General features: G+C 41.1%; 1 protein-coding gene across 3 annotated transcripts in view; it reads right to left on the bottom strand.

Annotated features, from left to right (window-relative positions):
- NBAS (NBAS subunit of NRZ tethering complex) overlaps positions 1-23,907 on the bottom strand; it is a 385,077-nt gene that overhangs the window by 209,071 nt on the left and 152,099 nt on the right. For all 3 annotated transcript variants that reach the window (XM_059729540.1, XM_059729533.1, XM_059729539.1), the window contains exons 31-34: positions 18,108-18,220; positions 14,842-14,955; positions 4,652-4,765; positions 1,334-1,491 (exon numbers count right to left, since the gene is read on the bottom strand). In XM_059729540.1, coding sequence (XP_059585523.1) covers positions 1,334-1,491; positions 4,652-4,765; positions 14,842-14,955; positions 18,108-18,220 — 499 coding nt within the window. The remainder of the gene's footprint in view (positions 1-1,333; positions 1,492-4,651; positions 4,766-14,841; positions 14,956-18,107; positions 18,221-23,907) is intronic.

The following is a 23,907-nucleotide window of genomic DNA, read 5'->3' as shown; positions in this document are numbered from 1 at the left end:
ACATGCTTCTGGGCTTTGCTGGTTGCCACGTGAGGCTGGGAGGGAACCCCTCCCCAACTGCTGCTATGTGTCCTGTAGCAGGACTGGTCTCAAGGGTGGCTGTGGTGCCCCCAAGTGGCCAATCTAACCATGACTTGACTCCAGCTCCTAACAGCCACCTGCCCCACCTTGACAAGACTATTTTATATTTGGAGGCTAGACCCGGAGTCCCTAAGTGTCCACTGGGTCTGCACTTGGCCTAGCTTCTCCTGCTACATTATGGAATGGGGGAGGAGGTATCCAGCTGTGAGCAGAGAAGAGGTGGCACAGGGCTGATCCTGGCACCTGGGGTCCAATCTGGCCCATGGGTGAGCCCCGTGCCATTCATCCAGCCTGCCACTTGAAAAAGTTGAGCACCCCGGTCTACATTGTCCCTTCCAGCCCTTCTTCTACATAACTGCATATTGTATGAAGCAATTAAAGAGATTCTGTGAGTACAGGCAGAAACAGAGTTAAACTTAATAGGAATGTAATCTTCTGACTAACTGAACTACTGCACCACAACATCTATAAAAACTAGGATTAGTCATCGTAGCAAAACATACAATAAAATAGCTAAAAACTTATGCTTTTGCATGCATAATAAATTTGATATGTAGGGCCCTGATCCTGCTATTAACTCTGGCGGTGCAGAGTTAATAGCAGGATCAAAACCTAAACCATAACTATCAGTAATTAAATCCACTGTGGGTGAAATTAATGGGGAAAAATAAAAGACTTCCCCCTATATTTAGCAGAACCTCTAAAAAGCACTAACGCATGAAGTGGACATTTATTGAAGCTGTGTTATAATGTATAAAGTCCTTATAGAGTCTGAAAAAAGAACATTAAAAAGAATGACTTAATTGTACATCCCAAACAAATGCTTAATCTGAAAATAAGAAAACAAATTAAAGTATTAGAGAGAAAGGAGCAGTCTGTCAAAGAGCCAAATGTGTTGCACTTTAGAAATCTTTGAGGCTATGAATACTTGTCTACCAGCAGTAGATATCAGACAGGCGATTACATTTCTACTTGAGAAATGTGTCTACCTATAGTAGAAAAATATTTAAGAAAGCAAACAAACAATACTTTACCTGTCCAGACAAAATGCTAGGTAGAAAAGAAAGAGTAAAATGGATAAAAGACTGTTAGAGAATTAAAAAAAAGCTGTGTGGAAGTTTGAAACCATACAAAAAATAGTCAGCTCCTATTTTAAAATTAACAAACCATTAAAAAAACCCAAATGAAACAAAAAACCCTTTCAATTACATTTTCAACTTGTCTGGGAAAAGCTGACAGAAATGCACTGTACCTGGGTCTGCAGAGAACTGCTTGCTGCCAGAAGTGACTCTATGGCATTTGGAGGACAATGTGTCAGAGCAAAAGCCATAAGTTCCTGTCTAGTACTTAAGTCAGCATAACTTTCCGATTGTCCCAACTGGCTGCACACCTCCCAACTTTTAGAGTAACCTACAAAGAAACACAACAATGTTTAAGTTGTAAGCATTCATAACTAAATGTTTAAAGTCTTAAGGGCGGCGGGGAGGGAGGGCAGGAAATCAACCTTCACTAATAACCAATGATTATTGTATCAGCAAAACAACCAGATGAGATTATGATACATGTTGTCCGTTTCTCAACATGCGGGTTAAGAACAGTTCTCACACACGCACAGCTATCATGATCTAGGTCAATCTATGCATGTGGATGCACATAGGTGGCCTGATGGAGAATGTCTTGAATTTGAAAGTTTGCTTGACTTTCTTTCAAAAATGAGAACATTATATTGCAGCTGGTCCAATAAAAGAATTCACATAATTCCTGAACTGTTATAGCTACAACATCCCTCGACCCTACCATGCACAGAGTCCGTCTATTTGTATTTACTGTTATCACAAAAACAAAATCAAACCAGACCACTTCAAAAGAAAAATAAAGAAGTGTAGAACTTCTTTAGAACAGTTAGTATATATTATTAGTTTTGCTCTTTTGAAATAAAATAATATAATTCCTCTGTTTTGGACCAAACTGATCATCAAGGTGAGGGGTAGGAGAAACTTCCCCACCCCCTATGTCTCAATATCTACAAATGTCTGCATATGCCATATCAGACCTATGAGAATTAAAAACTATTTGGAAGGAAAGGGAGAAACTTGAAATTTAATTAATTCCACTAGCTGTCATCATGTGCTTTATCCTGCTGGTAAGGTGCAAACTGTAGAACAGATGAGGAAGCATGGTTCTCCAAAATGCACATAAACCTTCCAAGGGCTAAGAGACTGCTAGTCCCAGTTCATAGAGAATCAAAAAAATAGGGTTTATGCAGAGCTGAGGTCATCTAGTATAACTCATGTTCAAAACAGACTCATCCTCATTGGAATCATTCTAGTCAAGTATTCATCTAATCTGCTCTTCTCAACACTTCAAAAAGATAGAGCTTCCTCAACATTTCAAGATAATCTGTTCCCATGCTTAATCACCCTCACAGAGAGTTTTTCCTGATATCCAGCCTACATTTCCTTTGCTGAAATTTAAACCCATTACTTTTATGCCATATGTACACAAAGAACAGTTGATCCCCAACCCTTTCTAGGGTTGAAAACTCATCAAAACCCTGCTTAGAGCTCAGTTTTGTTCATTCCTTCTGGACTCATTCCAATTTTTCCACATCCTTCTTGTAAACTGTTCCTCATTAGCAAAATTTGGAGATGCCCCAAATCACCTAACAAAGCCCTCCCCAAAACCCTTAGACTCACCCTGAGAGTAATGGCAAGAGGGGGCAAAGCTTCTCCTTTCTTGCTGCTACACTCAGAACTGAGAAGACTGTGTGTGATTTGGATGTAACTGAGAAAAAAGGCCTGTAACTGTTCCGTATGGTCTGTATTTACTGAAGCACATAACATTTTTATGGAATATGGGTTTCTTTGTAATATCTGCTTTAAATGTGTTCATGCTGCAAAAATGCTGCATGCTTCAATTCATCTATAAAGCTAGTACACAAAGGAAAGAAGGAGCAACCAGGTTCCTGATGTTAACAGAGCTCCCTACGTGCAGGACAAGACTGAAAGAATTTTAGGGTGGAAACAGACGTTGCCTTTGTGCTACCATAAACATTTTTACTGCATTACAAATAGCAAGCAAACAGACATGCATAACCTTGTTGCTCCACAAATGCCAAAAAACTGTGGTGGCAACACAGGTGGTTTACAGATTTGAACAACTTTATTGCAGCTGACATTGGGTTGTTTTACGACAGGAAAGCTTCCTTGGCAGACATTTACAGGCTTAAATGACCTGATCCTGTGCACCCCTGACTTCGGAAATCTTCATAGTATAATTGATTTAGCTGAAATTTTTGCAGGTTGAAATAGATCCTAATATAGCTTATTTTGCTCAATTAGAACTAAAAACATTACACAGAAAAAGAAAGAATAAATGGGTATTCTCAAAATACATATGGATCATATAGTTAATGAAAGTCTTTCACTATTTTAATAAATGCTCATTAGTGAAAATGTTGCTCAAACCAAGCAAACAGCAGGATTCATACAATCTATACAATCAAACAAATGAAAAACACCTTTCTTCCCCTCACTCTTCCAAGAATTATTTGGAGAAAAAAAAGTCTGTGGAAAACAATTAAAACTAAATTCCTGCTGGGATGGATTTATGAAATCATGCTATAGAAATAAAGGCTATCTGAATTACAATTCATAAATTCCAGCAGACAGTAGGTAGTTTTGGGGAGCTGTTGCAGGCCAATCAGCACCCTCTCCTCCCCCACCAGCAACAGCTCACCAAACCCAGAGCCTGCAGGCCCTGTGGCTCCTCCCTGCCACTGCCACCTCCATCAGTGCCCAGTAGCCATTGAGCACATAGCCCCAGCCCTGGCCTACCCTGTGCCCGCTCTGGACTTGCCCCAGCCAGAATGGACCAGTTCTGGACCACCACGCGCAGCCTCAGCCCCAGCCCCAGCCCATCCCACGCCTGCTCTGGATCAGCCCACCCACAATGAACAGCGGCAGCAGTGCTGGGGCAGAAGATGCTGCTGGGCATAGGGGAACAGCGGCCACCCCCAAACTCGCCGCTGCAGGCCCCTCTTGCTGCAGCTACCGAGCAAGCGCTGGGGTGTCCTGCAGCTCCTTTCTACTGCCACGGAGGCAGTGCTGGTGATGGTGACTGAGAGGAGCCATAGGGCAACCCAAGTAGAAGCTCTCGGCAGCTGCAGCAAAAAGGGCCCCGCAGCAGTGACGGGGGTGGCCACTTTTTCCTCACGCCCAGCAGCACCTTCTGCACAGGTTCTGCCACTGCCATTCATCATGGGCAGGCCAGTCCGGAGTAGGCTCAGGGTGGGCTGGGATCAGGGATGCGCACTCAGGTCCCCACCAGTCTCCATGGGGCTGGGGCTAGGGCCAGAGCCAGGGCTGGCAGCAGCAACCGGGAGGAGCTGCCCCAGCCCCACTGAGTACTTGGGGGTAGCGGGACATGTACCACAGGCTGGATGGTGCCTGGACCAGGCGGGACAGAAAGAATCACCAGAGGCCAGATTGGGCTCCCGGGCCATATTTTGCCCACCCGATCTAGGGCCACATGTTACATTTTGACATAATGACAGATTTGTTTACCTTACCTGTGGCCATAAGCTCTTGACAATGCATACTAGCTGATTTGTAGTCCTGAAAATGGAGAGCTTGTTCCACTAAAAGGATCAAAACTTGGCCTTTTCTTTCCATCTGGTCATCTCCTGTAGGTAAAGTCACAAGTGCTTTTATTAATTATTTTAAAGTCAATAGAAATTAAATTTGTAGCACTCCGTAGCACGAAAAGAACCCATTTTCAGGCATAGAACAGTGGTTTGTTTGCTACCAACAGGCAGTAAGTCTTCCTGACAGAACCAACGAAAAATTTCAGTCATTAATGAATTTAAATGCTAAAACCCTATACTCTTATATTGCTAAGGAATTTGCACCGCACCATTAGATATGCTAAGGAAAAATCCCTTTGGAAAAAAATAAATATGGTCTTCTTGATCAACTTTTATTTATATGTTAGTCAAGATCTTCAGAACTGGGGTCCTAATATTTAGCCCTTTAAAAATCAGATGTCTAACAGTGCTGCTGGGTAGGAACTGTTCCCAAGTCCCATTATTTCATAGGCAGACACGGTTCCTTGGGTGAATGTGATATCTTTTATTAGACCAACCCATTATTTCATAGTATTTTCAGTACTGTATCATGGCAAACCTGACACATCTTGGGGAGAGAGACCAATGAAGAGTAACTAGCAACTCAACAAGTAGGACACTCATCCAGGACGTGGAGTGATTCAAATGTAAATCTGGGTTATACAAGAGCCTGATATTTTTTTCAACCAAAACAACATTATTCAATTTTTGCATTCTTAGTCATTTAAGGTAAACATGTAGAGGATACCAACTGCAGTCTCAAAAGGAAAAAAAAGCTCCATCTGATTTTCCATGTTCTGACCTTCTGCATTGTGCATTACTGTCACTGTGCTCTTGCTCTCTATTAACCTCATGCTCAGACTAAGGTTTAAGTTGTTATTGAAGGCTTTGAGAATTACAGTTTGTTCAACTGCTTATCACTAAGCAACAACAGATTGCTGTTCCTAAGCAATGCATTTAAAAAACAAAATAAAATATGACCAATACAGAAATTAAAAAAAAAAATTCCTTTCTTTTGAACCCATGCATCTAGTATGTTAGCCCTGTGTTCTGATAAAGTTTATCTTATAGGTTTGAACATAAAATAGAAATTGAGTCAGGAATATTTATTCTGGATAAATCTCCGTTTCCTTTTGAAAACCAGTTGTAATCAGTGCCTATAATCTTCCTTTCATGTTTTTGCAACCTTGCATTGCTCCGTTTACTTGGCACTTTGCTATAAACACAGTGGATTGCATACTTTATAGGAAGGGGCAATAAAACACACAGGAGTAAGGTACAATTCTATGTATTTCAATTCATGAGAGAACTATAGAGATGGACTAATCGGAATTAAAGGGACTCTTTCAATACATTTTTTAAAAACTTTTTCCCTCTTCTCAAGTATCAAAGATTTTAAGGATGCTATGCTGATAGAGCCATATTAAAGTAAATCAGTTTATGTCACTGCATAAATATATCTGTCTTGGAATAATTCAACTCTATTTAGCAACATTAAATCGATCTGTGTTAAAGTATTATAAAACAATGAAAAGCTACTGATTTTCAAGCCATGTGGTTATTTTGTTTAGTTTCACTCATTTAATTCAACAAAGGCAGAACACATTTTTTGGCATTTTTTTTTTCTTTTAAAGGTTCACATAAATTCTGCTCACTGACATTCATAAAGACTAGACTGCTCCATTTAAAGAGCTCAACTAAATGTCTCTAGTTCCAATATGAATGAACCATCTTTGAGAGTGGGAGGATACCTTGGCCTCTGTGTTCACTCTTTGGCCTGTTAATAGTATTGCCAATTATTCACAATCATGACTTGTGAGACATGAACTTTCTGCCCAAGGGAGTTGGACTACAGGCTCCTCTCCTTTCATCCAAACAAATGAACTGCAATTAAATCAAAAACAACTTTTGGTCATTTCCACACTTGGCTAATTTGAATTGGTAACATATAAAAGGGAAATGTTCCTATTTCTTCCACCCGCCACCCTGTGGCCACCCCACATGCCTGACAGCTTTCTAATGTATTGTACCTACATAGAGATTTGTCTCTCAGCAGCAGGCACACAAGAGAGGCAATAAAAGTGCAGTAATCGGATTTTTGTTATTCAGATTTCAGCTAGGCCAATAATCAACTGCAATTTATTTCTGCTTAAAATCAGTAGGGGCCCACTTGGAGCTGGGAATTGTTTTTTTCTTAATTGAGCCTGAGTGATCATATGGTGAAGCATTTTTTTTTTCCTTTTTGCTAATTTATTTTGGAGCAGTGGGATATATCTCTGCATGTTTTATAAGAGCGTAAGAACAGAAAGATCAGCATCATTCTCTCTGCACTCTGTCACTCTTGTCTGTATTCTACCTACACTCTTCTCATTTAGACTTCCATTATCTTGATGCACAGTGTTATACCAAAGGGTAACTGTCAACTCCAATACAACTAGCAAATCCCCTGCAATGCACAGCTAGAACCTTCCCTCCACCCCCCCCCCCCCAATGTGGTCTGCACTGACTCAGTGTAGTCACTTAATATGTTACAACCTGCAGATTTCCAGCGTCTTTTCATTTTTCTAATTAGACCTGAAAACTTACTGCCACAGCTTCACGGCTCGTGACCTGGGATTTAAATCATATAAAAGCGATGTAGCTTTCAAATTCTAGATCCTCAATCCCTGTCCCTTGCACTACTGACTAGAGATATTCAAGATGAGAAGGGAAAAAGAAAGCGACCATCAGTGAGATGAATGTCATCATAACAAGCTTATTTCTCTATATACTAATTCTGTACCTTTTTTAATGTTAAACAACGCTTGCATCCAAGTTGAATATATATAAGGGTACTGGGAACCAGGATCTCCTGGGTTTCCAGTTCCCAAATAGGCTACTGATTCGTCGATTGCTGTAAAAAACTCACTGTAGGTGCATCAACACAAAACATTTACTGTGGAGCTGACTAATTAGCTCCACAGTAAAATGTCACTATCTACACATATGGTGTTATTAAAACAGACTAAGCTAATTAACTCCACCATAGGATAGTACTGCCAGACACAAGTACTATCCTATTGCCAAGTTATTTACTCCGCTGCAATGCACATGTAGACGGTGACAAGGCTGGCTGGGGCACAAAGGGTGCTTCAGTGAAAGGGGCTGGATGCTGGCTAGCCCCACACTGAAGCACTTTTGTGCCCGAGCCAGCCCTTCCACAGCATGTTGAGCCAGGTCACAGAAGCCCTGTGCTGACCCCCAAGACTCCTGCCAGGCAGGGCTGCACTGCCCCGGAGCTCAATGTGCTGTGGACTCAGACATGTACAAATGTAGTGCCCAGGAACAATAAACTTAGGCTAGAACTGTACCAGAGTTTATTTAGCTGCATTAACAGCACATGTATATGAGCCCTGTATCTCCCTCACTTGTCTGTGAAATCATGGAAAGTAAGAGTAATCTCATAATGTGTTTCTACCAGTTAAACAAGAATATTGGACAAGTTCATGTAAAGGAGTGAAAGCTCCATAGTGTATAACCAGAACCCATTTTTTAAGAGGTAGTTTACCCCCTTAGATGTCTGAAATATCTTTCACTAGATAAAGCTGTCTCAGAACTATAATTTCATATGTGAGTACAAGAAAGTAGCAAGAAAATAGAAGGCCAAAACACTTAGAATCATGAAATCAAAGAAAATTAGGATTGGAAGTGACCTTGGGAAGTCATCTAAATCCAACCCACTTTGGCTAGCTGGGTCTTCAAAACCTCCAAGGATGGAGAGCCCACAACCTCTCTGAGTAACCCATTTCAATGCTATACTAGATGGTTGCACACAGAGAGTGGTGGCGGATGGGTCATTTTCAACCTGGAGGGATGTGGGCAGTGAAGTCCCCCAGGGCTTGGTCCTGAGGCCAGTACCGTTCAACGTCTTTATCAGCAATCTGGATGTGGGGGTGGAAATTACTCTGGCCAAGTTCGCTGACGACACCAAGATGCAGGGTGAGGTGGGCACGCTGGAGAGGAGGGACAGAATCCAACTAGATCTAGACAGGTTACAGAGGTGGGTGGATGAGAATAGGATGGAATTCAACACAGACAAGTGCAAGGTGCTGCATCTAGGGAGAAGGAACCAGCAACACACCTCTAGGCTGGGGAACTCCCTTTTTGTCAACACAGTGGCAGAAAGGGATCTTGGAGTTGTTGTTGACTCCAGGATGAACGTAAGTCCCCAATGGGAGGAAGCGGTCAGTAAGGCTAGCTGCACCTTGTCGTGCATCTACAAATGTATCACAAGCAGGTCCAGGGAGGTGATCCTTCCCCTTTATGCGGTGTTGGTCAGGCCGCAGTTGGAGTACTACGTTCAGTTCTGGGCGCCGCACTTCAAGAGGGACATGGCTAGCGTTGAGAGGGTTTGGAGGAGGGCCACTCGCATGGTCAAGAGGCAGCAGGTCAGGCCCTACGAAGAGAGGATAAGGGGCCTGAATCTATTCAGCCTCCACAAGAGAAGGCTGAGAGGGGATCTGGTGGCCGTTTACAAAAACTCACCAGTAGGAATTGGGGGTGGCTCTGTTCCCCCAGCCACCACCGGGGGTTACTAGGAATAACAGCCACAAATTATTGTTAGACAGAAGGTTCAGGCTGGACATCAGGAGATATTACTTTACAGTTAGGGCTGCCAGGCTCTGGAACGGGCTCCCAAGTGAGGTGGTACTCTCTCCTACCTTGGGGGGTCTTCAAGAGGAGGCTGGACAGATATTTGGCTGGGGTGTTATGACCCCGTACTCGTTCTTGCCTGGGACATGGGGTCAGACCTGATGAGCTGTTTAGGTCTCTTCCGACCATAGGCACTATGAAACTACGAAATTACCCTCCTAGTGAGGAAGTTCTTCCTAATATCTAACCTAAACTTCCCTTGCTGCAAAATGAGACCATTGCTCCTTGTTCTGTCATCTGCCACCAGTGGGACCAGTCTAGCTCCAATCTCTTAGAAACCACTCTACAGGTAGCTAAAGGCTGATGTTAAATCCCCCCTCACAATCTTCTCTCATCCCAATTAAATAAGCCCAGTTTATTAAACCTCCTCAAAAGTGATGGTCCCCAGTGCCCTAACAATTTTCGTTGCCCTCCACTGGACTCTCTCCAATTTGTCCACATCCATTCTGTGGTGGGGGGGGGATCCAAAACTGGAAACACTATTCCAGATATGGCTTCACAAGTGCCAAAGAGAGAGGGAAAATATCTTCCCTCAATCTGCTGGCAACGGTCCTACTACTGTAGCCAGTATGCCATTTATTGTCTACTGTAACTCCCAGGTCCTTTTCTGCAGAGCTACTACTTAGCCAGTCATTCCCCAGCCTTTACCAGCATGTGGGATTGTTCCATCCTAAGTGTAGGAAATTGCATTTCTTTTTATTGAACCTCCTGAGATTTCTTTTGGTCCAATCCTCCAATTTGTCTAAATCCCTCTGAATCTAAGCCCTACTCCTCCTATCTTGGTATCATCTGCAAAGTTGCTGAGGGTGTACTCCATCTCATCTTTCAGGTCGTTGAAGACAGCAGAGAGGAGTTTGGGTCTGAAGGGCATCCTTGAACGCGCAAGTGCACCCTGACCATGTCTCAAAGACATAATCTGGGGTCAGGGTGTGTTATAGCTACTTAATCCATTAATGAACCATGTAGGACAAACCCTATTAACCTAGCAATCTAGTGCATTTTATTTCATGCTGAAAATTATACTAAAATTCAAAACCTACAATTTTCATCTATAAAAATAATAGCAACATACAGGCTACTCTTGAGGTAACAATGCACAGACTGACTACAATAAACATTTGTTAACATCCTTTTGGCTACAAAGATCTATATAAGTATTCATCATATTAATGTTAGGGTGCAACCTAATAAAATAATAATTAAGAGCCAATAGACACAAAAATGCCCTTTATAAATGCCTTGCTTTTACAATCTCATTGATACATATATTTTTTATACTGATGATTAAATTTTATGTGAGTCTCCATTTACACACTATGATTATGGCTGTGTCAGCATTTCCATTTAAATTGCTGTTTTTCAAGGTTTTATTAACTTGGCCATAAAAATAAGATCTTACTTCAAACTGGTTTGAGGTCCTCACTAAAAGCAAAATTTAGCCTTTTTGAAAGCAAATACGATTATAATAAAAACCATCTTCATCATTTAAGGATTTAGTGCAAAAAAGCCTTCAGTGTTATTAAGAAGAGAAATATAGAGCCCCATCCTGCAACCTTTAAAATATGCACAAGTTCAACTAAAGTCAAAGTAATATCTAGCTTCATAAGCTTAATGAAGGACAAATTTAAAACAAGTTATTTGACTGTAGAAATATTTCCCACATCACGTAGCAGAGAATTTAGTAAAAATCAGAAGAGAATTGGCTGAATATGAACATTCATGAATAAGAACAAGAATATTATTCATAGTTACAATAGTTAATGCTAACAAAAGAAAAAAGGAAAGATACAAATCTCATATTTTGAAGTTTAAATTTAATCTCAAATTATGAGGAATTAGAACGAGTGTGGTACAAACTGTGCCCATCTGCTTAATGAAGGGGGTCATAAACTTCATGTCAGTTACTAATGGGAAAGAGCATATTGTGCAATATTAGTTTGTACATCTAATTACCAGGAAAACAAATGAGACAGAAACCGCACTCACAGGTCCCGTCAGTTAAGAAACAGCAGCATAACATGGGTGGGCAAGCAGGGCACATGGCCTGGGTGCTGCCTAGGGGGAGCGGCACCAGAAGGATGAGATGAGAGGAAGGGCAGGAGAGCACCTCACCCCAGGGCAATTGCCTGCCTTGCTGCTGCCTGCCTGGCTCTCCCTACACTTTCCAACTACAGGAAGCAGCTGGCATAGGCAATGGCTGTCAGAGTGCAAGGCATTCTGGGACTTGTAGTTTTCTAGAGTAGCCATAGAATTCACAGCTGCTGGGGGGAGAATTGACCCCGTTTTTTGCAGCAGAAAATCAGAAAAAAAAAATTTTGCCTTTTAGGACGTGGGCTTTGGCAGAAAAAAACTGGGGTGAAAGTTTCTCACTGGCAACAGCAAAGTCCATTGTCACTCTAGAAAACAATTCCCAGAATACCTTGCACTCCTTGACCATGCCTGGCTCTCTACTTGCTGCTGTTCCAGTGTCTTGCAAGCAAGAAGGGAGGAGGAGGAGAGGATAAAGAGATGACTGCCCCAGGCACATTTTTCCATGCTACGACTCTGTCAAGAAAGCTCCTTCTTTCTACTAAAGGAATAACATGGGGGAACCTGCCAGAAGGCATGCAAACTTGTGCTCACACTTTCTGCCAGTAGTTACAAGACCTTTAAACACCATTTCCCAGGTGCGTCACATTCCTTGCTGGCACAGCTGCTGGAGAGAAGCTGCAGGGAACACCCAAAAATGATGCAGATGGGGATCTGCTGTGGTGATTTCCCTGTGACTGTAGTTCTCTGCTTGCAGAACTTCTACAGTTAAAGGCTTGTAATATAGACAAGCATTACAACCTAAAATATAACACAAGTATAACCATTTGGAAATCACTTTGTGAATGATGACCAGAAACACATACAAAAGTCCTTAAAAGGTTTGTATTTTCAAAGTACATGTGGCCAAAACCCATTTCCCATGAAGAATGAGTGCAAATTAATTCATTATAATACTTGAGATTTTATCTCTAAAGTCAAAGAGTTGTCTAATGCTCTGCTGAAATAAAATAACTACTCATGCACAAAGTAGTTCCATTATCGCTTACATGTTACATTTTCAAACAAGCATCATCACACTTTCTTCCACCCATCATGTTGATCAATTTATCTGCTTATGCTTCTCATCTATGTATGTGTGGCTGATCTCTCATCTGATATACAGATTAAAAGTTCTTTGAAGCAGGAACTGGCTTTGTTTTTTGCTTGTTCAACACCTAGCACAGTAGGACTTTGACCACAGCTAGGATTTCTAAGGCACAATGATAATATAAACAAGTTGTTGGTTGTAGTCATTACTGGGTTGTTTTTACACTTTATCTGAGTTCCCCTGAACACTGGGCCTTTCTTCTTTACAGGCAGTATCACTGAGGTTATTGATGAGACTAAAATAAAAAAGCCACACCATTCACCTGGTTGCCACAACTTATGGAGGAGGTAGAAATTACATCCAAGGGCTGCCTCATTTGCTGGAGTACAGGGATTTAATTCTTTGTTTTCCAGCCTGTCATTTGTGGGACTTCACACACAAACACACACACTACTATTCCAAACACAGTTCATTAACTGAAATCCAGTGTTTCATGACAACAGCATAAAGACTACTGACAGACATAAAAAAAACAACAGCAACAAAAAACCGAACCCCAAAACAGTACTTTACCGGAAGAGGAAGCACGTTTGTTCAACCCAGCTCCCCAGAGTCCATATGCATCAGGCACTTCAGTGGGGCTTTTTGGCACTTTTATCTACTAACTGATTGGTCACGTGCTTCAGCAGGGCTTTTTGGCACTTTTATCTAATATGTGATTCAATCAGCTATTAGATAAAAGTGCCAAAAAGCCCTGCTGAAGAGCACAATCTATACAGATTTGGGGCAAAACAGGTGAAACTAATGCAATGTCTCTTTTGGGCATGCACGAAGGCTAAAAGTAAAGCACTGGATTGGTTGTGTTTTTTTGCACCAGACTGTTCCCCCTCCATGTCTGTGAAGCAGCCTAATTTCACAGAAAAGTTAGGATGTATTTCCTATCAGCCCTTTCTCTAAATGACGTTTTCTCAGGCAGCCCCCTTATCCCATTTCTCTGCATCTCCAGGCAGGACCCTCAGTCACTCACAACGCCATGTCTCCTGTCCCAACACCTTGTGATCCTTCCCATTGTACAACCGCTGCTCCCCATTCACTTGTAAGTATTGAAAATATTTTAAAATGAGTATGTTTAAAAGTGCAACAAAAAATGGAATTAGTGGAACATGTAAGAAGTGACAAGATGGGAAAAGTGTGTAGATTTTTTATATCATAATGTCAGAAGTAAGTACTTCTATTAAACAAACTGACAAAAGATAGTACTGCATTATGAGGAATTCTTCAAGAAGATACTGAAAGCAGTGAATGGGGTTAACAAGTCTTTATGCAAAGTACCTGACAGCACACACTAGTCATAATCCTCAGATCAGAAAGTCTGTGGAAAACCCATCTTAAACGCACACTGATATCTTCATATGTGTTAAAAGAAATATGACCCAAGAATTTAGCACAAGCAATACAAAGGGGAAAAATCAGCAATCTGGTCCGAACAAGAGGAAGAGGAACTAGGGAAGTTATATATATATATATATATATATATATATATATATATATAGTGGCCAGGAAGAAAAGCCAGTTTCCCTGGACAGTCTCTATCATTTCAGACAAAATCTTCACCAGTCAAGTCATAAATACAAAGTAACATAATCATCTACATTTATATTAACTGTGGATGAATGATTTAGGTATTAATATGATTAGCTGTAAACACAATCAGACTGTTAAAAACAGTTTGCTAATGAGCAGTAGAAAGCTGTACAGAAAACAGGTCGTCTCTTCTGCAAAAACAGGGAGTTATCATAGATTAGTAATGATACTATATAACCAAATTTATAAAGCATTCAGAGCTTCAACAAAAAATCCCACCCTCTAATTCATTATTTGCAAACTATAAATATATGTGATAAGCAACTGCAGATAAACTTCTGTCTAACCAACATGATTTGTGTGTACACTCAACTTTTTTCCTTACCTAAATAGGGCTGTTTTTAAATCAAGCTGGCTTATTTGACAGGGACAAGAGATTTACTAAAACATTAATACAAACAATTGAGGCAAAGTCATAAAATATTCTAACCTGTAAATCCAGTTTTGACATAAGCTTTTCCTGAAATCCCAAGTTAGACAAGGCTCTTATTTTATGTATTAGGGAAGGTCACAACAGTTGAATACAAGATTAATCCTATAAAATATATGTCTTCCTTGAAGCCTGTTCTCTTAAAGGACATTTAGTGACATCCTTGAACATATCCCAATGATTAACTCAAGTGCCCTACAGCATAGCAAAAATATATGCTGGCATTGCAGTTTAACATTTACAACAGTTTACCTGCAACCCTTAGCAGATTTGCAAGTCCCAGGAGCTTGGCAGACTGTTTGTAGTTTGTTGGCAACTGAGCAATACAGTCCTTGATGATAGTAAGTCGATCAGAACATAAACGCACTGTTCAAAGAAAAACATGCATTAAAGACAGATTACAATGTGTGAGCTTTAATATTAATCTCTAGCTCACATGGTTCCTTACGGGTTCAGAAATTTGGCAGTGAGGAGTGGTGGAAATGAGCGAAGCCACCTTTCCCATATCACCAAATTTCTAAGCGCTGCAGGCCAGATGACCTAGCCCTGAATGTAGGGCTGGGGCTGTGGGCACATTCTGGGTTTACACAACACGTTTGAAGGCCCAGATTAGCCTGTAAACTGAACCCGTACCATTCATGTGGCCCAGGGGGCCAAAAGTCTGGCCACCAGTTGTGTGATTGAACAGAATTTAGTCATGAACCCAGATGCAAAACTGATAGGTTCATGACCCTCAACAGGCAATCGTTCACTCCAGTTCCACCCTGGTATAACTGTACTGACTTCAGTACTTAGCAATATAATTTAATTAAAAATCAGATACGTAAAACCATCCCATCAAGTAAGTTTCAAAAAGTACACTAGTTCCATTTTAAGAAGGAAATGCCATAAACAGCTCTTTAATGTTCCATCAGGTTAAAAATTAAGATTTGAACCTGAACCCCTGGGGGCATGGGGTAAAGTTTTTTAAACACTTCTCATTACAATGAGAGAGAGAGAAGATTTTTTTTTAACCCTACTGTCATTAAAAAAAATGAAAAAAGCAAACACACTGTTCAGTCAGAACCAAGCAGTTTTATTTCTTACATGAATATTAAACAAGGATGCTTTGATATTTTAGACATGAAGAGCATAGAAGCTGAACATTTTACCTGTAAATATAGAATTTCACTAGGAATCTCTGTTAAGTATGGTCTTAACAGAGATTCCTTTTCATATATAACTTGTATATCTCTGTTTTAATATATAAAGTACATCAGAATATATAATAGAGAATTGATATATACTATATAATATATGGTACCATGCAGCAATGAAGATCTATCAAACTCTCAAAGGCTTGTTTTGTTGTTCAAGTCTACCTCTCCTAAACTTGACCTTTCAGGAGTCAATAAAATTATGCTTTACTAGCTCAAGATCACAGAACACCCAATAAAAGGACAGGGACTGAAGAAAACAGCATAATTAGTAAATGTACATAGGAATAGAGAGACCACAGGATAAGACTAAGAAAAGAGAAAGAAAGTAAGTAATGGATGTGTGGGATACAAAGAAAAATTGGAAGAAAAAAAATGAGAGAGGTAAGGAAATTGGTATTGGAAACGTGGATAAAACCTAAAAATGAAGAACAATAAGAAATTACAATAATCTTTAGTGATGAAACCTGTGAGAGGTGCCATTGCTTCAAGAAGATCTGATACAAACTATGAAAAGGGGAAATGAAATTTGAGACTGGCTGAGGAGAAAGAGTATTACCAGAAGCACAGATAATGTCAACTATTAAACCCCCCCCCCAATAATAACCCCCCCCCCCACACACACACACACACACACACACTGTGGCCTCTGAACACATTTCGGCAATTAACTAGGGACTACGGTTCAGTTTAAAGAGAAAAATGGAATGGACAGACAAAGAGAATAGGATACAAGTCTAAAGAAAAGCTAAGCTAACAAAATTAAGACAAAATAGTTGAAGTTTAAAGGTAATTTTCATACCCACAAAGAGCCTCAGAAACCTGCTATATGCAATCTCACAATACATTCTTTCCTCTCTTTAGCATTAAGGTCACATACCTGCTGGGAACTTTAATGACATTTTTTAAATATCTGAACTACTGTGGGACAGTATGTATTTTGGATGAATTTTTGATTGCTGTATGAAAAAAAAAAACCAATTAAAGAATTTCTAATCCCTTACTATATTGGCTTGATTATTTGTAAGATTTTGCAGAAAAATATAAAGCAGTTCCAATGAGACTGATAGGCTTGATTTCACAAATGAACATCTGATTTGCCATCACTGACAGGTAATATTAAAACTGGTTTCAAATGTGGATAGTTTAATGCTGATGACTGACAGACGTGGGGGAAAAAACCTGTGCTTTACTGGAAGCAGCAGTGCATTAGTTCAACCTGGCTCCGCAGCATCCATGTAGATCACACACTTCAACAGGGCTTTTTGGCGCTTTTATCTGAAGTTGATTCAATCTGCCATTAGTAAAAGCAACATAAAAGCCCTGCTAAAGCACCTGATCTATATAAACATTGGGTGAGCTCGGTCCAACTAACGTGCTGCCTCTTTTGGGTATGAGCTGGGTTCGGCGTGGGAGCGCGCCCATTTTAAAGTGAAGAGCCGTCTTTTGTTTTTTTCACATCTGCAAGCAGCCCATGTGATTTAGTAAATGAAACCAGCATAAAGGAGATTTGATGCCAGTCAAACAGTTTATAAACTGAACAAAATAACCAAATAAAATTCATCTTTAAAATCTAGCAACCACTGCACTGATTTTCAACTTTCTGCTATAAGATTTCCATATTTTCTAGTATACCAAATGTGTTTCTTTCATGTTTTAAAATTATTTTGGGGTAGATAAAAACAAAGGGGAGTTTCCTATGAATGTAAAAATGGCAACCACAAGTGTACAAAGTAGTTGTCCTAAAGTTGTCCTCTATGCATTGAGGTCGACTATCAAGTTGCCTTATAGGAATATATGAAACAGTAAAACCACCTGCTAAAGAAAGGAAATTTTACTTTTCAACTGAAACTAATCTGCAGATTACAATAACACTCTCTCGCAGGCTGTTTTAAAACAAATCAATAAATAAATATTCTGTTTTATTTTATTTTAGAGCAGTTTAATCCATATAGTGTCCTCAGAAGTCAATCAGATGTGGATACTTATCATGATTATCTTAAAAAAATCTTAAAAATTAAAAAAAGAAAAACAGATTCATGAATACAAATTACATTTAAAAGCATGTTTTCCTCACAGAATGTCCCCAAAGTGTTTTTACAAACTGAAATCATAAGACTCTGAGCCAAAGTACTTATACACAAGCTTAAATTTATGCATTCAGCACATACTATTGACTTCAGTGGGAATACTTAAGTACTTCAACTTGTGCACCTGACTAAATGTTTTGCTGGACTGAAGTATAAATTAAATGATTTTCAGCTAAGAAACTGTGTTTCACATTCACCAAGCCATTGTGTACATAATACAAATGTAGAGTACCTTGCAAAGGCAAAATGGTCACACCAAACTCCTCAAGATAGCTAAAAGCACGAATCAGATCCAGCTCCTCCTGAATAGCACTAGGACAATCTTCAATAAGCTGTAAACAGCACCTAAGTAAATAAAGGGAAGGGGACTGTATAAACCTTGGTAAGAAATCAACAGTACTGTTTCCATGTCTAGAAAAAACAACATCACCTGCTATGGAAGCTAGGAAACTGTGAAACAACAATTTATTGTATTTTTTAAATGTCAAACTAATTAATACCAATTATAAGTGTTTTAGGAGTTTCACACTACTGTCATATTAGCAGATTAAGTCTGTGATACCCAAAGGTACAGAATGATAATGTTTCTTAATTGGGTTTTGAAACAAAGTAACGAGAAGTACAAGAAATTTAGAAAGGAGGCTATAATAGTTCAGCATGTTTAGCCAACGAGACATTTGAAACTCATGCATTTGTTTAGACAATCTGTGTTGTATTTAGGGTTACATTTTGTTAAACTGCCAATGTTATTTCAGTTCTGGCATACACAGTACACAATTAAAGATAGTATATAGCAGGGGTCGGCATTGTTTTTTGGGCAGAGTGCTAAAAACAGCCGTAAACTCAACTTATAAGAAGTTGGCATGCCAGTGGCAGAGAGCAAGGGATCCACAAGGAGTCAGATCCTGGCTGTGGCAGCACAGCCCTGGCCCTACCCCAAGGCATGCATGCCAAGCAAATTGCCTTTGGGTGCCACACTCTTGCATGCGTGCCAGGGCTTGCCTACCCCGTGGTATATAGTTTCCAAAAAGGTTAAGAGAAAAAAAATAAGTTGAAAACAACCTCCCAATGCTCTGTAAATGAAAAAAAAAGCCTCCTGAAGCAAAGTGATAGATTTAAAATTGCAAATACAAATTTGTGTTTACAAATGATCATTATAGAACTGTTATTATGTAATATGTTAATACACTTGAGAAACGGCATTACATTTTTTGATCTTTTAAACAAGCTTTTCATCATACAATGAGCACATTGACAGAGGCATGACTAAAGGAACCTGTTTATCATGTCACAAATGTGTGTATTTGGCATTTGAAAATCATCCCTGTATTTTTCATATAATCTGAGAAACAAAATAATAAATTAAAATAATGCAATTAGCTGTCTTCGTGCCTGGAAACTCAGGTTTTCCTCAACGCTGACCAATCTTTTAGGGATTGAGGTTAGATGGAGATTAGTAGAACTGTAAAACAGGTAAGGAATTAAACAAAGCAGAGGTAGGCCAACCTGTGGCACATGCTACGAATGGCACAGGCAGATCAGGAAGGGAGCAGAGAGATCACAGCAAGGGATGAAGCAGAGATCACAGCAACAGGGTATGAAGCAGAAAGAAGACCAGCATATTGTGCAGGGATCACAGAGGAAGTAGCAGAAAGTAGACCAGTAGACTCAGCAGAGGAAGGGCAAGCAGGGAGAGTTTGGTGCTAATTTATAATATGCCTGGGCCAAACGACTGAGGGCAATGAATGAAAAAGTATCAGTCAGGGAAAGTTACCAGTAAAATTCAAGGATCAGCATCAGGATAATTTCTGTTTAGTATGCTCATTTATGACCTTAGTACATACAAAAAAAAAATACAGGCGTGACCTAATAAATTTTGCTGATAACACAAAATTAAGAAGCACAGCTGGAATCCACAGAGAAGGACAGGAATATCACAGAGACAGAAAAGAATAACCTTGAAGAAAATCAGTAACAAAAGCAGGATGAAATCCAATAGCACAAATGTCAAGTCCTACAGATAAAAGAGAATTTCTGCTATGAACTGGGAAGTCATTAATGGGAAGTTCCAGAGAAGGAGAAAGAACTAGGCACATTAATCAATCACTGGATGACTAAGAGGCACTAACAAGAGGCAAAGAAAAACGAAACAGACAAAGGTGATTAGAACAGATCAAGGAATCTATTTTCAGTAGACAAGGGGATATAAATGCTATTGTACAAGGCACTGATACAACCTCTTCTCGGAGACTGCATACATATCAGCAAAGTTCAAGAAACGTTTATTCAAACTGGAACATAATCTGAGAAAACTGAGCTACCAGAACGATCACAAGAATGAAGACCCTATTTTAAGAAGGGAGATTAAAAAATAAAAGCGTGGCTTGTTTGACCAAGTAAAACTGAGAAGAGATATAATTTCTCTTTATAATCTACAAGGAGAGTAAATACCAGGTAGGGACCATGTTAGCACAAAAAACAAAACAGGCATAAACTGGTCATGAATAAGTTTAGGCTGGACATTAACGACACCTATACACGAGCGCAGAGGCTACCCTGATGTGCTGGAATTCCAGAGCGGGAGGCCTGTGTCCCTTCCCCCCACCTCGGGATGGGGATGGGGCCATTCCTCCTCTCTTCCCCACTGTTTCAGGCCAGGGCTGGGGCCTGGGCTGCTCCCCACCTCTCCCCTGCTCCTTCAGGCTGGGTCTGGGCCGTTTCCCCCTCCCCCTGCTAATTCGAGCCAGGGCCAGGGCTGGGGCCCGCTCCACTCTCCACCTCCTCCCTGCCGCTTTGGGTTGAGGCCGGGGCCAGGGCCGTTCCCCCCGTCCCTCCCGTCTCTTCAGGTAGGGGCCAGGGCCATACTCCCTCTCCCCATTGCCGCTTCAGGCCGGGGCCGCAACCACATTCGCGATGGCAGCAGGGAACAGCCACCTGTAACCCCCTCCCTTCCTGCTCTCCCCATCCCCCCTTCCCCGCCGCCTTGCCTCCCTGCCGGCTGTTGTTAGCGGGGCTCCGGCCCCTAGCTCCAAGGAACAGACCCGAGGAAGTGAGGCCTTGCCCCCCCTGCTCCGTCACCTCCATTGTGGCGGTGCTCCAGTCCCCATCATCCCCCTCTGCCTCGAAAAAGCAGGGGAGGGGGGCCAGGCCAGCAGAGCCTGGCGTTCCGCTGTCTGTCCCTGTCTGTGTAGGGCACTCTGATTGGCTGCCGAGACAGCCAATCAGAGCACAAATAAAGCATATGGACAGACAGACAGACTTAGGGTTTTATAATATTAGAATTCCATCTCCAGCATACAACCTTCTCTACATGCAAGTAAGTAACTATGCACTTAGTTTACTGAGCCCAGATACAAATGGAGATATTCAAAGATTTATGCAACTATTTTAATGTAAATATTCCAATGCCTTTGAATCGCACCTAGTGATCTTGTTATGTCGGATTTGTGACAAGGCATCAATGAATTTTTAAGGATGTACTCATGCCTATTCTACCATTTTGGCATTCAAAACAGAAGAGGCAGAGTTTACAATCTGAGATAAAACTGAATAAAGTTTCCAGAAAAGGTGATGATAATACCTACACATCACACAGATGTGAAGGGTAGCTTCTGCACAATTTGAAACAAATTGAGGGAAGAAAGGGAAGCACCTTTAAGGATTAATCCACAGTTGTGTCTGATGACTTAAGGGCTGTGTTGAATAAAGAAGCTGTAGACATATTTGCCAGACAAGTCAAAAGGATGTTTGACATTGGCATCACTGCAAGGATCAATGGATTTGCTCTGAAAGGCTACCTAGACTACACTTCTTTTTCATTTAAATCCTAAAATTCATACAAAACTCAATGTCTAAAACTAAAGTACAGCTATAAATACAGAGCTACACTTTCCAAAAAAAAGGGTATATGAATGCAACAAAGCTGAACATAAAGGGAAAATGCCTTACTGTCTTCAACCTATGTGCAGTAGCCCCCGCACAAACAAATAGGAAAAATTTGCATAGGGTAGGCTCATACATCTTAAATGGTAAAGAGAACATCTCCTCTACATGAATTCTTTGCCTAAAAGCTGACTAGTAGCTGGTGGCATTTGAAAAAAGAAGAAAAGCAGACCCTGGAATCATCTTAACTTTGACTAACTAAGCAAGTTTATATGAAATGTATAAGCATCTGACTGTTCCTATTGTATTTTATCATTTAGCTTCAAAGTTAATATTTGAGGTGATCTTGAGATTTGTCTCTTGGTTTGTTCTCTCAATTTACCCTGAGATTATAAGAAAAATAAAAAACCTGAATGCATTAATTTGTTTTCCTAGTTGTGGTTTCCCACATAAATATCTTCACAGCTTTATTCATTATTATTCCTGTTGATGGAGAAAGAAAAACAGTAAAACTCTCATTAAAAAAGATGGTTGTGTTTCTTAACACTAACCCAAATTGTGACCCAGATGGCACAATGTAAGGCCAAGTACAGATGTTCAGTTTACACTGGGAGAACTGCTATTCTCCAAGTAGAAACCAAAAGTGTGTAAATGTTTACAGCAAAAGTGCCCATTTCTTGAGAAAAAAAGACCCCGCAACATCCACGGTTATGTCACTCCCAGAAGAGTTTCTCCTGCAAGACTGAACTTCTCCTGGCTTTTCCCTGGCTTGATTATTCCTATGAACCAAGAAAAGAGCTGGAAAAAAGGTTCCCTGCCTTCCCAAGACCAGGGTCACCCTGTTCCCCTGTGTCCCATAGCCACAGGTAACAGAGAGGTAACAGAAGCAGCAGCCACTGCTCCCTGGTTTCGGGAAGAGGTAGAGATTTGGCCAGATCCCACTGTCTTCCGTTTGCCACCCAGCTGAATGGCAGGACAGAGATTTAAAAAGCCAGCAGCTGAAAAACAGGGTTCAGGGACTGTGCTCCCAGCCACCAGCTTTTAAATCACTGCCCTGCAGCTCAGCTATCTGGCAAGGGGAAGCCAGAAACAGTTGAAAAGGTTTTCCCCAAGCCTTGCTTCTGACAGCCAAGTTTAAAATCACGGCTCAACTGGACAGCCAGGAGGAGAAGGGACCCCTGTGCCCTCTGCTCCTGGCACCCCTGGATTCAACTTGTCACCTTCACTGCTCATCTGAATTTGGCATGGGGGGGGTGGGAAGGGAGGGAGAAAGGGGTGCCAAGGGGCCTGGGAGCTGGACATGCAGAGGCTTTCCCCTGTTCAGCTTTCCCCATGACACCTACCTGACCCAGAGCAGTGCCAGGGAAGGCAGGCTGCTGTGCCGAGTGGCCTTGCCACCGCAACCAAAGGCCCCATGTCACATCATACTGCTCTGGCTCAGCTTGGGGGAGTGCAGAGTGAGGCAGGCTGCCAAGCCACAGTGCTTCTGGAGCCCTGCTACACTCTCCTGCCTCTGCACTCCTCCAGCTGACCAAAGGAGTGCAGCAGCTACTGTCCTGAAGAGGAGAACTGGGACAGTTTCTACCACAGGACAATGGCCCCCTCCTGCCAATCAGGTGACTGACAGGAAGAGCGCGCATTGTCCTGGAGCAGAAACTCTCCCCAGCTGTCAAGTGGCAGCTCCTGCTTTTCAGCAGCTGCCAAATGTCTCTTGACAGTCTGCCTCCTTCCCAGGCAGAGGAGAGGACTGGCTATCAAGTAATAGGCTCCCTGAAGGGAAGGGGTGGCCCAAGGAGCACCCTGTAGCCCCTCCTGACTGAAGAGCTTGCCTCTGAAGTTCTCCAGCCACAGGGTTGGAGGAACAGCTGTGCAATCCAACTCCTGGGTTATTTTTCTATCTGAAGAAATTTCTTCTGGTAGAAATGAATGCCTTTATGCAGCCTAATGACTGCCATCAATGTACAACTTCTGAAATAATTGTCAGACAAGTTGGTTAACATTTGCTGTTGACTTATTAGGAGAAAAAAAAGATGTTCATTATCAACTGTATCAAAATTTTTGAAAACACAATCTGGAATCTTTCAGGAGAGCATGGTGATGAAAGGACACCTGGAATTCTGGTATCAACAAAAATCACAGATCACTCAGCA

This window comes from Alligator mississippiensis, chromosome 1 (genome assembly GCF_030867095.1).
Source record: "Alligator mississippiensis isolate rAllMis1 chromosome 1, rAllMis1, whole genome shotgun sequence".
NCBI lineage: Eukaryota > Metazoa > Chordata > Crocodylia > Alligatoridae > Alligator > Alligator mississippiensis.
This window is presented reverse-complemented; position numbering and strand designations above follow the sequence as displayed.